The sequence below is a fragment of the Pteronotus mesoamericanus genome, unplaced genomic scaffold (genome assembly GCF_021234165.1).
Source record: "Pteronotus mesoamericanus isolate MK-2021 breed Mesoamerican mustached bat unplaced genomic scaffold, CSHL_Meso_final contig_74, whole genome shotgun sequence".
NCBI classification, from domain to species: Eukaryota; Metazoa; Chordata; class Mammalia; order Chiroptera; family Mormoopidae; genus Pteronotus; species Pteronotus mesoamericanus.
In genome coordinates this window covers 24,781,606-24,796,089 of record NW_026555247.1, presented here as the reverse complement: position 1 = coordinate 24,796,089, position 14,484 = coordinate 24,781,606, and the positions used below count along the sequence as shown (strand labels likewise).

General features: G+C 33.3%; 1 protein-coding gene across 3 annotated transcripts in view; it reads right to left on the bottom strand.

Moving 5' to 3' along the window:
- ARK2N (arkadia (RNF111) N-terminal like PKA signaling regulator 2N) overlaps positions 1-14,484 on the bottom strand; it is a 69,905-nt gene that overhangs the window by 20,989 nt on the left and 34,432 nt on the right. For 2 of the 3 annotated variants that reach the window (XM_054583591.1, XM_054583592.1), the window contains exon 3: positions 2,647-2,829. The exons of the other annotated variant lie outside the window; for it this stretch is intronic. In XM_054583591.1, coding sequence (XP_054439566.1) covers positions 2,647-2,829 — 183 coding nt within the window. The remainder of the gene's footprint in view (positions 1-2,646; positions 2,830-14,484) is intronic. 3 annotated transcript variants of the gene reach the window in all.

The following is a 14,484-nucleotide window of genomic DNA, read 5'->3' as shown; positions in this document are numbered from 1 at the left end:
CCTGAATAGTCTGTTCAGTAACTGTATTTTTATTTTGTTGGGAGGGAAAGATTAACCTTTAGAACATTTATCTTAAATTCAAACCACAAGAATCACCATCCAATTGATACTAATAGTTCAAGTCTCAAAACTATAAACTGGCCATTAAGGCTAACTTCTTTCAACATTTTTTGTAACACTCTAAGTATACTCAAAAACCACAAAATGAGTTTCTAAAATGCCAATTACGTTAAAACTCAAGTGCATTGTTTTATTTTTTACTCACATACCTGCATTGTCATATTTGGAGGAAAAAAAGACTTTGAATGAGCCGATAAATGGTTTCCTAAGAAAATGTCATGGGGATCTGCTGAACAGTGATGAACAAGTCCTATGATATACAAAAATCTACACATAATTTATGGCCTGATACAAACATATATTCTCTCTATATATCCTAGAGAAATTATCACACATGTACCAAAAGACACATACAAGAAATATTATCGGCAGTATCATTTGGAATAGCACCTTAAATATCCAGTAAGAGAATGGGTAAGTCAATTCATACAGCGGAAAAGAAATAGCAGTAAAAAATGAATGAACTATAGCCACATTTATTAACAAAAACAAAATTCACAAAATGTTGAACTAAAAAAATCAAGATGCGAGTGATACCTTCAATGTAATACCAATTAGTATTAAAACATGCTCATTTACAGATATGTAACAAATGCAATAAAAATATAAAAAAATACAGAGTAACACCCAACATCAAAACTAAATTCAGGACAGCTTTGGAGTGGAAAGGGGGAAAAGGAAGGTGAGCAAAGTTGAAGCTATGGGTGTTTCCATCCTCACATACTTTTGTCATGCTTTATTTCTTAAGAAGAATGGTGGTAGTTACCTGAGCAATATATTCTTTATAACTTTGTGGTGACTGAAATTCAAAAAGACAATCAAATATAGAATTAAGCACACAAAGCCTAGTGATGCTTTGAATACTCAGGCTAACAATTATTTGAATCTGAAAATGTGATGTTTTCCCCAAGGCTGGAAACTTGAATGATACAAGATCCCAAACCTTGTACCATTAGGCTGAATCATATGGAATTGCTGGGTTTATTGTAGGTCAAAAGTCAAATATTAACAATTCGAACTACTGGTAATATTAAAATTCTCTATATGAAAAGGAAAGGAAAAGAAAAAGATAATTGTGCATGTTTTTCTCAAGAATCTACAATAAAGTGGTCTACTTAATGGCAAGACTAAGAAAACAGGGAAATGAAATTGAAATACAACGGACCACTTAATTGTCAATGGACAAAAATTGAAGATAAACTACCCAGTATACAGAAGAAGTTATAAAACTTAGAAACACATATTGCAAAAACTGTGGTCAAACTATTGTCCTTTGAAATAAAGTATTGTTAATTCTTTTTAAAGTACTTATACATGTTAATAAATCCTTAAAAGACTTTTGTTGGGCAAAACAAGTTATTTATACACATAAAAACTGAAGAGGAGAAATAGCTTGTATAAGGTCAAATAGGCAGTTAGCAGTCAAAATATAATTAAAATTAAATCCAGGTCCTGCTCCAAAATTAGTCAAAATAAATTAATTACAAGCTCAACAATAAGATTTTTATTTATTTCCATCAAAAAGTACAAAAGGAAGAATTGACAGTGATCTGTGGAGTCGTCTTTTTTATTTCTTAACTATTTCAATATAAAAAGTTATAAACTAAAACCCATTGTAATTTGTGTAATAAAAAACTCATTTCCCATAAACATTTTAGGTAGTGATTAAAAGTTACTAGATCTGCTCATAAAAGCCAAGTCAATTTATATTTTAACTAGAAAGCTATAATCTTACCATGGCACAAAAGAAAGCACACACTACATACAGTCAGTCAACAGCTGCCCCTCTTTTCTTAAACTTTAGTACTTCTAGAAATAGGTTTTAATGAGAATGTTGAGAGAGTTTTGAGAAACACTGAAGGAAACTTGGAGGCACCTTTGTAAGGTTTCAAAGGTAAAAGCAATGGGGTTTTTAGTGAATAAATAACATCACTCTTAAGTATCATCAAAGAACCAAAATGGGTAATGCAAAACAGGGAGAGAGATTTTCCTGAGATAACAGAGGCAGAAACTGAAAGAAAACAGCTAGAAAAGACAAATATGAGAACTACAGCAGAGGAAGTAACAGGGACACTCCACACTGAGAGGTGGAAGAAACAGTGCAGTCCTGCACAGGAAGAGTGCCCTCCCCAAGCTGCAAGGCTGCTGTGCAGCTAAGTGAGGGAAACCATGTGCAATGGGCATGGGGATGAGGGAGGGGGGTTGAGGGGCAAGAGTAGGTCATCTGGGTGGTTTTTACATGTCAGGTATTTTTAACCCAAGAAATATGCATACTAAGATCTACCTATGCCTACAATTAATGTCTTATGTATTGTTTTTGCTTCCTCCTGAGTAGGAAAAATAAATGACGTTACCCAAATCCCCTTTCCAGTTAGTTATAAATGGCACCCTGGATGGTCACAATCACATGATGTCAGATGCCTCTAGTTAGCCTGCTCACCTCAGCAGGGCCCACTATAAGGAACACAGCTGCCAGGACACATGCACATTACATTATTAGAGAAGGGGAAGGGGAGGGAGACCAACCTGCCTCCGCATTCAGCTCCTCTAGAAGCCCGCTGGTCCTCCAGGTACCTCCTGTGTCCTGGCCTCCTACAGAATTACTGTGCTCTTGAACTACTGCAGCCGCCATTAAAGTGTCCACATTTACCACTTCTGGGTCAGAGCTGGTGTCAGACATATCATAATGAGCTACAACTGGAGGTCCATCTAGGGAGGAAAGAAAATGTATACTTGTATCTAACTTGTGGGGTGAAAAATACCTCTAAAACTAAGAGCCCTCTAAATGTCATGTCTTTATTACTCTAGCTGCAGGAAAGCTGCACTTTATACCTCTAATATTTTGTACATGATGTGAAAGTGGAAAAGAAAACCCAAGCTTACAAAGATGAGGGACACATTTGGAAAGGAGGAAAAGGAGTGTTATGAAGAACAGAAGACAAGACTATATTGAACAACGTTACACAGAATCGACATCTTACTCTTAAAGAGCAAATGTTTAAGAAAAAAGGGAAGACTCCACAGATAAACTGATTTTTAAAGGAAAAAAAATGATGCTAACTCTTAAACTTCAGTTTATATTTTTAAGAGAATGAATTTAGTTCTTCCTCTTATTAGCTAATACTGAAACTCCCCAGCAGATGCAGAGAAGAAAATCAAGTATATATTTTCCTACTTTTAAAGAAATAAGGTTAACTAACACTAAGAGCTTTACTTGACTGATTTATTTATTTCCAGGGAAGCCCTTTTATAGTATAAGCGATGTACATTTTATAACATTCTACAAAAAGACAATACAACATCCATCTTCAGGATTTTGCTTTGGATGTCTTGTGCGGGGACACTTACATTTTCTTTTTCCTGAGAAAGACAACCAGCTCACACCCCAAGGAAATGATATACAATCTTATGGGTTATTTTAGAGGAATATATGAAAGTTCTTACTGGAAATATAAGAGATCTCGTCTACTTCCAAATCACCCTATCTAAAGAAAGGCAGCTGAGTTCCAAAGTAATTACACTTTAAGAGATTCATGCTAAAATAACTCAAGATGCATGCTTATAGAATAGATACATGCTTTAAAATGCTAATGTTACCCTTTTTCTAATATAAGAGCAAAAAGTAAAAGTTTTCATTTGAGTATGAAACACATTCCTTACTACTACCTCCAATTTAGAAGAAAGCAGAAACGACAGAATGCTGTTTCTCCTCCCAACAACTATTTATGAAGTGCAGGCAAATTATTTCCATAAAGATTTTTTAATATCATCCAACAAATTAACATTAAACACACCTTTTTTATGAGACTTTGACTATAAAAGAATACATATGCCAATCAATCCTTATCTAAAACACAATGAAAGATTAAATTTTTAATATAAACATCCATTGTGTAAATTGTCACTGAACAAAACATGGAACACACTTGGGGTATTTATCCCTTAAAACTAAGTTCCCAAGCCATAGGTTTATGTAGCAACATTTTAAAAACAAAACAAAAGACCAAACATAAAGGCAAATGAGTTGTTAGGTGCCACTATATAAAGAACAGACATGTCACAATATGAAATTCTGACGATCATAAAATTTGTTGACTTTAAAATAATTTCTAACTCCCCCAAAAGGGTAAATCAAGTTCATAAAATTCAACAGTGTGACCTCAGTATCAGTTGGCAAAGGATTTTAGTTCAAACAGGAAAAAAAAAAAAAAATTGGCTCATGTTGAGGTTTTTCTTTTCTAAAAAAGACAGCTGTATCATTTATGGAGTTCTCGTCAGAGTTCAAAATGATTATTATGGAATAAAGATACTACTATGTGATGTCCAAATTTGAGTGCAGAAGATATGAAGGTCAAGTACAATATTGACTATTTGACCAAATGTGCTATTTTTTAAAGGGCTTTATTTTTTAAGTGTTGTTTACAAAAATTTAGTGATTTATTTTAAAATTTACATCACTAATACCATTCACAACCACTTGTCCCACATTCCCCACTACAATCACCAAATTGAGGCAACAGGTCAACAGTCAAGTCAAAATTGTACCACTCCTACATGTATAATCATGCAAAAAAGTATTAAGTGTATATGTACATGCAGGGTGATTATCACCTACCCATGGAAAAAACTTGTCTGAAAGTCTTCATCAGTAGGAAATACAAGCATAAACTTGTTATCTGGCTTCATTCTTGCATCTTCCATATTTCCAAACAGCACACCTTATAGCTTAGCTTAAATTTAGTATTCATCATAAACAAAGACAGTAATATTTTCATATTTTAATTATACTTAACAGTTAAAACAAATGATTATCACTGTCACTTTTTGATTTCCAGGATAGTCAAATGATGACAAGTCAATACTATACAAATTTTAATAAAGGATTAGTTGCCTTTCCAGCTTTGTCTTTCAACAAAAATACAAAATTAAGGATGTGTTCCAAGGTCATCTTATACTTATCATTAGCAAACCAAGATTCACTAAGATATGTTTAATGCACTTAGCACTAGGGTTTTGGACTTTGAACCACTGAGTGAGTAACTAATGGTGATAATCTGTAGTATTCTTTTAAAACGTGACTCTTACTGCATGCCTGAATTAAGATCCTATAGTGGTATTATCTGCCTTTTAAAAGAAGAATCTCTTGAAGAAAAAAAAATAAACATCAAACCACTGAGGAGGAGGTAGGAAAACTCACCCATTAATATCGGAAGCAGCAATCTATGCTTCCAATGACTCATCAACTTATTACAGGAGAGAATAAACATGGAGATACTCTCCTTCCTCTCACTTGATTATGCCACAATGCTGTTAAAACAGTAGCGCTGATACTAAGATTTTGACTTTCAGAAACATCCAATTAGTCACTTCAAGTAATGTTTACACATAGAAACATTTCCAGTTTAAAACTGTCACTAACGCAAGCACATTCCATGTTATTCAAACTACACGTTCTCCTATCTGCTAACTCTGATCTCTGTCACAATCTTAAAACAGAAATATATAATAATGAACTCACTAGTTTTTCTACAATTAAAAGCATCTCTCTATAAAGGTAAATTTAACACAATTAAGAACTCACCGGTGTGTGGCTAATCCAAGTCCTATTTTTCCTCCTGACTGGAATATTTTGAAATTTTGCTGTTCATTACAAGGCAAAAATAAAGGTTGAGATATCCACTGGCTACTTTTTTATTTAAGAACATTAATTCATCCTTTTTATGCTAGAAATAGGTTTGTACCCTCTCACTGACTTACTAGCCTAAAAATAGGTTCTAACTTTTTAAATACCAAAATGCATCACAATCCTGACACAGTGAGGTTTCCTGTTTTCCCAGCTTAAACCTTCTGCATTATTGCCATCCAATGTTTCATTTTGTGAATTCGTTTTCTTTCGAATATGTTATCTTCTTAATCTCATGGAAACAATTTGAATCACAAAAACAAAAACCAAAGCAAAACAAAACCTAAAATCCTTTATTTACATTTATTCCTGACAAATCCCTCTTTTCAAATCTGACAGTCAAAAGCACAGAATTCTGAAACTATACAAGGTAATTACATAATTTACCACTCTCATTTTACAGATATGAAATTTGTATCCTAGTTAGTTGGAACCAGAATAGATTACAGTTGTTCTCCCTGTTGAAGGAATGAGGAATATACAGAATTAGACTGTATAGGAAGTACACAGATTTTTGGTAACAGAGAGGTTGAAGTCCTGCCTACTTCTTCTTAGTTGTATGACTCAGTGTCTTAACAGGGTTATGGTGAGGGTTAAAGAAGATACAACACAAAACACAACAGGAATTCAAATATCAGGTCCTTGCACCCACCTTTCCATTATAATTAGCACCTGTCCTGCTTCATTATTTGTTTGCTAATCTTAATATGTAAACTCTGCTATACGTGGCATTCATGCAAGAAAGCCCTGAGAAAACTTCTCTGCCTGAGCTGTTACCTTATATTAGCCATAGATTAACCCAACCTGTTAAGGAAATGATTTGCTGGAATTAATGAGATCATCACAAATGTGGCTTTCCTATTTTTGTTTCAAGTGAAACATCAGCTTTGATGTATTCATGTAAAAGTGTTTCAAAGCCAAATAGAGATTATTTTGAATTACTTCATATTTAGCATCATCCTTGCCTACAGAGAACCCTTCCACTAGCCCAAGTGTTATCCCTGGATGAAGTCTGATTAGACCTAGGAAAATGGAATTTCTCTCGTATCCCCTGGGTACCTAGAAATGTGAATTTTTATTTATTTATTTATTTATTTATTTATTTATTTGCAGTTAACTTACACCTTAGAGACAATCTGGAGCTATGTTGAAATGTTGGGGTGATACTATAGCTAGACAGGCTACTAATGAGTATTAATGTCTATGGGGTATGATCAAAGGAGGGAAGGAAGAGGTGAAGTGCGCTTACTGTCAAAAGAGAGAGGGAGGGGAGAAGGGGGAGAGAGAAGGAAAGAAGCAAAACATTACTCTTCCTCATTTCTCTATTGCTAAGTCCAAAAGAAAGGTGGGGTAATGAACCAATACATGGTTTTCCACTTCACCTCCTATTTCTATGGCTATAGCAGCATACAATAAAGCCCAGACAAAATTCCTTCTCTCCACCCTACTACAGCCAATCTTCCAAAACCCCTCACTAGGAGAGGAAGTATCGACCTTGTTGCTGCCAAAGATGCCATACAGGCTTTGTCACCCCAGTCATTAGAGGACCTAGGCCCAGTGTAATTATCTACCACATCAAGGGAAGGGGGAGGGGATGGAAATTAAACTCAGCCTCAATCCAGAAACTAGTGAGATTCAAAAAAAAAGTTACACCTGAAAAGAAGAGTTCTTAGCACTTAACCTAGCCAAGCATCTAAGGATGAGGACTGTGTATATGGCCAAGTAAGGGGACGAGCAGCAGCTGAATGAGGTGTGGGCAGAAGGAATTGAGGAAAAAAAGAACAACCTCAAGAGTTGCAGAGAGGAATCTGCATTTTTAGAGGACCTATTCAAGAAAAAAACAGCTTTTTCATTACACACCAAAATATTTCCAAGATGAAAATTTATATTTGCAAATAAGACTACTTATGAGAATACCTATGCTGTATTTTTACTATAATTAATCAAAAATTTAAGTCATTTTTAAAATAAAACAATCAATGTCTAATTTGTATTTTTCCCATCATACTCATCTCCATCACTAGAAATTTAGATGTTAATAGTGTTTCCAAGGCAAAAATTAAAATTTTAAGGATATGTCTGTTTTTGCCCACTCACAAAAGTTACCTATGACACTGATGAAGAGTTAATATTGAAATAATCAAAGAAAACGTAAAAGCAAATATTTAAGATTATCACAGTAGTTAAAAAGTTGATAACAAGAAATAAAAACAATTTAAATTTAACCCTTCACCATTACCACATACATGGGAAAACTGAATCAAGAGGTTATTCAAAATACAACAGGTAATTTATATTGATATTCAAGAGGACCTATAAATACAGAAAACAGGGCACTGGAAGAGGTCACCATCTTTCCATTCATCTTTATATTTCAAGGGAGAGCTCCATGACTTGCTACTTTAAGGGTTCAGATTTATAGAGAACAAAACTAAAATATATGCACTACATACATGAAGGAAAAACATCAAAATTAAATATGACTTTAGCCATATCCAAATGTTTGTTGTACTCTGCTAAAGATTCATCCATTCTAGCATTTTGATTACTCCACAAAGTAGTGTAAATTTTTTTTTCCAAATATTCTTCAATTTTTAATAGGAAAACCTATAGGACATATAAAGGAAAAGAACCTTGACCTTTAATGTTAACATTGGTATTGTTATTTTCCTTTTCAAAATACCAATTACCAGAAAAACTAAAATTATCCCAGGAACATGAAAAATCTATCATTAGTTATACTAACAACAAACTGATACCATCCATTTCATTATGGAAAAGCTGCTCTTAATTCAGAACACCTAATGTGAATTAAATTGTAGGAAATTGCTAAAAATAACAACACTGTCCCCAACAGAGTAAAAAGAAACATTTCCTTTTTAAAATTTTTATTTATCTAGGTTAGCTGTTATACTTCAAATGCAAAGTTAAATAAAGGATATAAAGAAAATGCAATAAAATAAAAATCAAAGTAATTTAATAACATTCTTCAAAAATAGTTATAATATGAAATGTTATATATTTTAATATGAATATATAACATGAATATTATATTATTGTTACCAAGTAAAACACCTCCTCGTGGATTATTCCTTCTTTCTTTCGGATGTATTCTATCCTATGTTGTGATAATTTAATATATCATGAAAAGATCAACTCAATAGTAGTACACTAAAATTTGGTTTCAATCCCTACTAACTTTCTTAAAGCTCAGAGGAATTAAAAACAGTAATAGAAAAAATTAGAAGTATGCATAGAAACTTGAAACTTATTCATGCTGTTTACAATTCATAAACTATTCTAGATACTTAAAACACAGTTTTTGTACCTATACAATGATTGACGGTATATACCCCATTTTTGGAGAGGATTTTGAAAAGAATTTTTCTTTGAAAAAAATTTTTATGTAACAAATTTAATAAATTTTAATAAATTTCTGTTAAACTTTGATGCAATTTTCTGCCATGTTGTATTCCACAAAATCTTTTTCATTGTGCTCTCACTGTACCATTTAAATAATACAAACAGGAGAGAAGGAAATCAATACAAGCTAAACAAAATATAACAGATACAATTACTTAAAAGGTCACCTTCTCGAAGATAACTTGCCTATAATTTGTTATTCTAAAGAAATGAGGATAACACAAAGCCTGTGCCAGGGGTATCCAACCTTTTGGTGTCTCTCGGCCACTCTGGACGAAGAGCTGCCTTGGGCCACATATTAAATACACTGCGACATGTAGTCAATAAAAAAAAAATGTTTAAAGAAAATTTACGATTTTGTGTTGGGCCACATTCATAGCCATCCTGAGCCATAAGTAGCTCACGGGCTGCAGATTGGACATCCCTGTTGATACCATCTTTCCTGTAACTTTCAAGTAACTATACCATTAGGCAAAATCAGTGGATAGTTTTTTAAAAATTATCAGTAATAACAATTTTGGATGCTTTCTTTGCTCAACAAAAGGATTACTATAGCATTTCTTTCATTAATGAGATTTAAATGATTTCATTTCTGAAATTTCATTGCTGGTTTGCATACAAATTTATGTCAATTGAGATATACCTATATTCAAAGACCCTTGCTGTTAAATCTATATACCAGTAGGGAATGACAAAAGCAATGAAGCAAAATAAATTCTTGTGTATTCTTTTACTCAGTCTGCTACTGAAACAAACAGAAGAGATCCAAACCCTTCACTGACAATTTTTAAGAGAAAAAGATAAAATGACATTTTCCCCCACCAATTTAATCATCCTAACTAGGTTTATCTGTGGACATTTTTTTCTTACATTTAAGCAGCCATGAATGAATAGTCTATTAATGACCTGAATCCATTAAAATCCATGTAGTTACTACATAGTTCTGTTTCTAGCAACTTGTCAACTATAATGTTAATAAAAATACAGAATTAATTATTAGAGGATTTGAAGGAGGTCCACACGCACACACACCTGTGACTAGGCTCAGCCTCTGAATTGAAAACTAAAAACACAGGCTTTTCTCTTGGAGCCCCAAAATGACAGAATCCTTTATTCTACTTCTAAGTGGAAAAACAAAGAAACAAACAAAAAAACACTTCATGCAAAATATTAAATCTTAAGATTTTAATTTCACTGTTATGTTCTAAATTAAAATTTCATTTGTGCTTATATTACACTCAATTTTAATAATGCACACTAATACGCATCAGTATAATTAAGAGCATTATTATTATCTAATAAGTGGCTCAAACAACCAGATCATTCTAAGCTGCAGCTTGAAATCTCTTAAAATGATTAGGTTTCTATTGTTCTAGAATGCTGAATTAGTACAAATTAGGCAAAAAGTCTGCAGACAGATTATCAGAAAACACATTTACATTTAAGTGAGGAAATAATGCCTTTTTCTAAATACCAGCAACTAAATTCTGTATGTACTTATTAAGAGAAATGAAATAATCCAGATACGAGATTTTATTCTTAAAAAAACAGCATTTCAACCATGTCTAGATTAATGTTATAGGTTGAAAGAAGTTTCTTTCAGCATTAGCCCTTTATAAGACTACAACAGAGTCCAAACAGGATCATTACTTACCCTTCTTAAAATTCCAGAAAAATTAAGGAAATAAAGAGAAATTAAGGGAAGACCACTAGGCACTTATAAAACAATGCCTACATAAAAATGTCATGCCCTGGAATGGGTGGCTCAGTTAGTTGAAGCATCATTGTCCTGTGTTGTGAGTTTGATCCCTGGTCAGGGCACATATATAGGTGGGGGGTTCAATCCCCAGTTGGTGAGCATACAAGATGCAACCAACTGCTGTTTCTCTCTCTCTCTCTCTCTCTCTCTCTCTCTCTCTCTCTCTCTCTCTCTCTCTCTCTCTCTCCCTCTCTCTCCCCCCCCTCCCCACAAAAATCAATAAGTATATCCTCAGGTGAGGATTAAAAAAAATAAAATAAACATTTTTCAAAATGCCCCCACACAATGCAAAAGTAATTCCCACCTCCGTATTAGTAAGTACTTATAATCCTAGGGATACAGACTTTGTCTCAGTGAAAGAGAATTCAGCAATGCCCAGCAACAGTCATGTGAAAAAACAAAACAAAAAACAAACAAAAAGTATTAAAAAAACTACTGCAAATACTTGATGCTTCTTTAAATGTCCTTATGTTTCTGTATTATTATAGAACAAGTATTTTTGAAAGAGGAATTTTTAAACTGTGCAATCTGGAAGAGGTGTACTTATTTTAAAACACAACTCATAAAAACATTGTTTTTCAAAATAATACTCATTAAAGACAGCAACACATTTTCAAGACCCTATGAGAAACTGAAAACCAAAATAAAATTTGGATATATGTTTCTGCTACATTGTTCTTAAGGTTAAACTCTCTAAACCAAAAACTATTAAATTGTACTTTAAAATAAATTTTAACATTTTGGCATATATTCTATGTAAATCAATGTATTCTAGTGTTCCACTTCTTTTTACAAAAACCTCTTTCCACAAAATATTTATCCAAATATTTTTTATGTATTTTTTATGTACCCAAATATAATTTATGTAGGTTTCCCAAAATTAGTGTTTAACATCTTCTAAATACTCAAAATGTTATTCTTACCTTGAATATCAATTACCAAAACCTATGTGTAAACCCTTGTGTACAGCTGATGGGAATGTAAATTGGTGCAGCAACCATGGAAACAGTATGGAGGTTCCTCAAAAAAATTAAAAATAGACTACCACCATTTGACCCAGAAATTCCACTTCTGGGTATAGATCCCAAGAAAACAAAAGCACGAACTAGAAAAGATATATATGCACCCTCATGTTCACTGAAGCATTATTTACAATAGCCAAGATGTGAAAATAACATTATCTATCAATGGATCAATGGATAAATAAAATGCAGTGCTACACACACACACACACACACACACACACACACACACACACACACACACACACACACAATCAAATATATTTAGCCATAAAAAAGAATGAATTCTTGCCATTTGTAACAACATGGATGAACCTTGAGGGCATTATGCTAAGAGGGACAAACACAAATACCGTATGATCTCACTTATATGTGGAACCTAATAAATTAAAACCAAAACCAAGTTCATAGATTAGTGGTTGCCAGAGGCAAGGGGCAGCAGGCAGGAGGTAGGGTGAGAGAGAGAGGGGTGGGTGGGAGTGAGGTACACAAGTGAAGGGAGTCAAATGGTATAAACTTCCAGTTATAACATAAGTCGTGGGGATGTAATGTACAGCATGGTGACTACAGTTAACAATACTGTATTGTATATTTGAACCCTGCTAAAAGAGGAAATGTTAAAAGTTCTCACCACACAAAAAAATTCTGTGACTCTGTATGATGGATGTTAATTAGACTCTGATAAATCTGCAATATACACAAATACTGAATCATCATGTTGTACATCTTAAAATGTTTTGTCAATTCCATCTCAAAGAAAATATAACCTTTGACATTCCATTCCATTGTAATTTTTCACTTTTATCTTAATGAGAGAAAAAAAAAAAACCTCTAGACCTCTTATCTAATAACTCAGTCAATACTAGGAATAATTTGTCTATATGTTATTCTTTAAAAATGAATTCATATTTCCTATTTTAAAAATAAAAAAGTATTTCAGAACATGCTTAATACATCAACTATTAAATCATAAAACAAAAAAGAAACCTGTTAAGTGCTTGAAGCAGTTTACACACGAACAGAAAAAATAGTCATGTTAACACGAGGAAATTAAATATTTTCTTTTGTCTAAAACTCCATGTCTAATAAAATCTGTGACCCCAGGAAAAAGTTGAAGACAGAACAAACTTCCCTGAAAACATCTCAACTTTAAGTAAAGGTTATGAAATTAGTTAAAATATAGTCAGTCATCCAAAACCAACAAGCTCTTCCCACTGATATAAAAAAATTTTTTAAGTATATTAACTGAAGTAGTTTACAAGCGTTGCACTATCATTTCAGAGAAAAATCCGTTATAATAAACTCATGTATTTTAGGGTGAAAATTCAAACTAACATGTTGTGCAAGGACTCAATATACTAAGAAGTTTACTTTAGGTTGCACTGGTGTCCAAACCTTACCCGTATTTGTCAAATTTTATTTTTTTTAAGGTTTTATTTACTTATTTTTAGAAAAAGGGAGAGGGAGGAAGAGATAGAAAGAAACGTCAATCAGAGCCTGGGGATCGAACCTACAACCCATGTATGTACTCTGACTGGGAATGAAACAGCAACTTTTCACTTCATAGGAAACACCCAACCAACTGAGCCACACAGGTCAGGGCTCTGTCAAATTTTACATAAAGGAAATCTGACAGTCATTACACCATAGAGAAGAAACCTCTAGTCCTTTTCATCAATTCATACATATATTCTTAGATGAACTGAACACATTAACAAGTCTTCCCCAAACTTAACTCCCAATTCTCATATATCAAGTTCTAAAAAGAAAACATCAAATCACAGTTATTCTTCAGTTCAAAGCTAGGAAAAGAAAAAAATGGGCTCGGTCTATTACAGCGAATTTACGAGTTGCAAATATGTGAATTACAACTGAATAAAAAAGTGGTGACCATTTTTCTAAGTTACTGATAAATTAAGTCTTAATTGTTTCTACACGAAACTCCAAATATTACCTATCCTCCCTCTTATAAAACACAGAATTATATTTTTCCGAAGTTGCAACTTCATAAAATTTTAAGATAATTACCCCTTTACAGCCCTAGGTGATGTGGCTCAGTGGACTGAGCACCAGCCTGCAAACCAAAATGTTCCTGGTTCGATTCCCAGTCAGGGCACATGCCTGGGTTGCAGGCCAGGTACCCAGTAGGGAGCGCGCAAGAGGTAACCACACATTGATATTTCTCTTCTTTCTCCCTCCCTTCCCCTGTCTAAAAGAAATCTTTTTTAAAAACCTTTTTTCATACTGAGGAATGATTGTTATAAATCTGAAGGGAAAGACTAATAAAATTGTATTATAAATAAATCCAGTAGAAAACACAATTAAAAAAAAAAAACCAGCATTAGCAAAGTAACACACTCCTATTGAAAAAATTCATCCTATTTTAGCTGTTTCTCACAATATTCCCAGCAATGCACAAAAGATAAAATAGCAGTATTTCCCAATCCTAAACTACACATACAAACAAGATATCATGT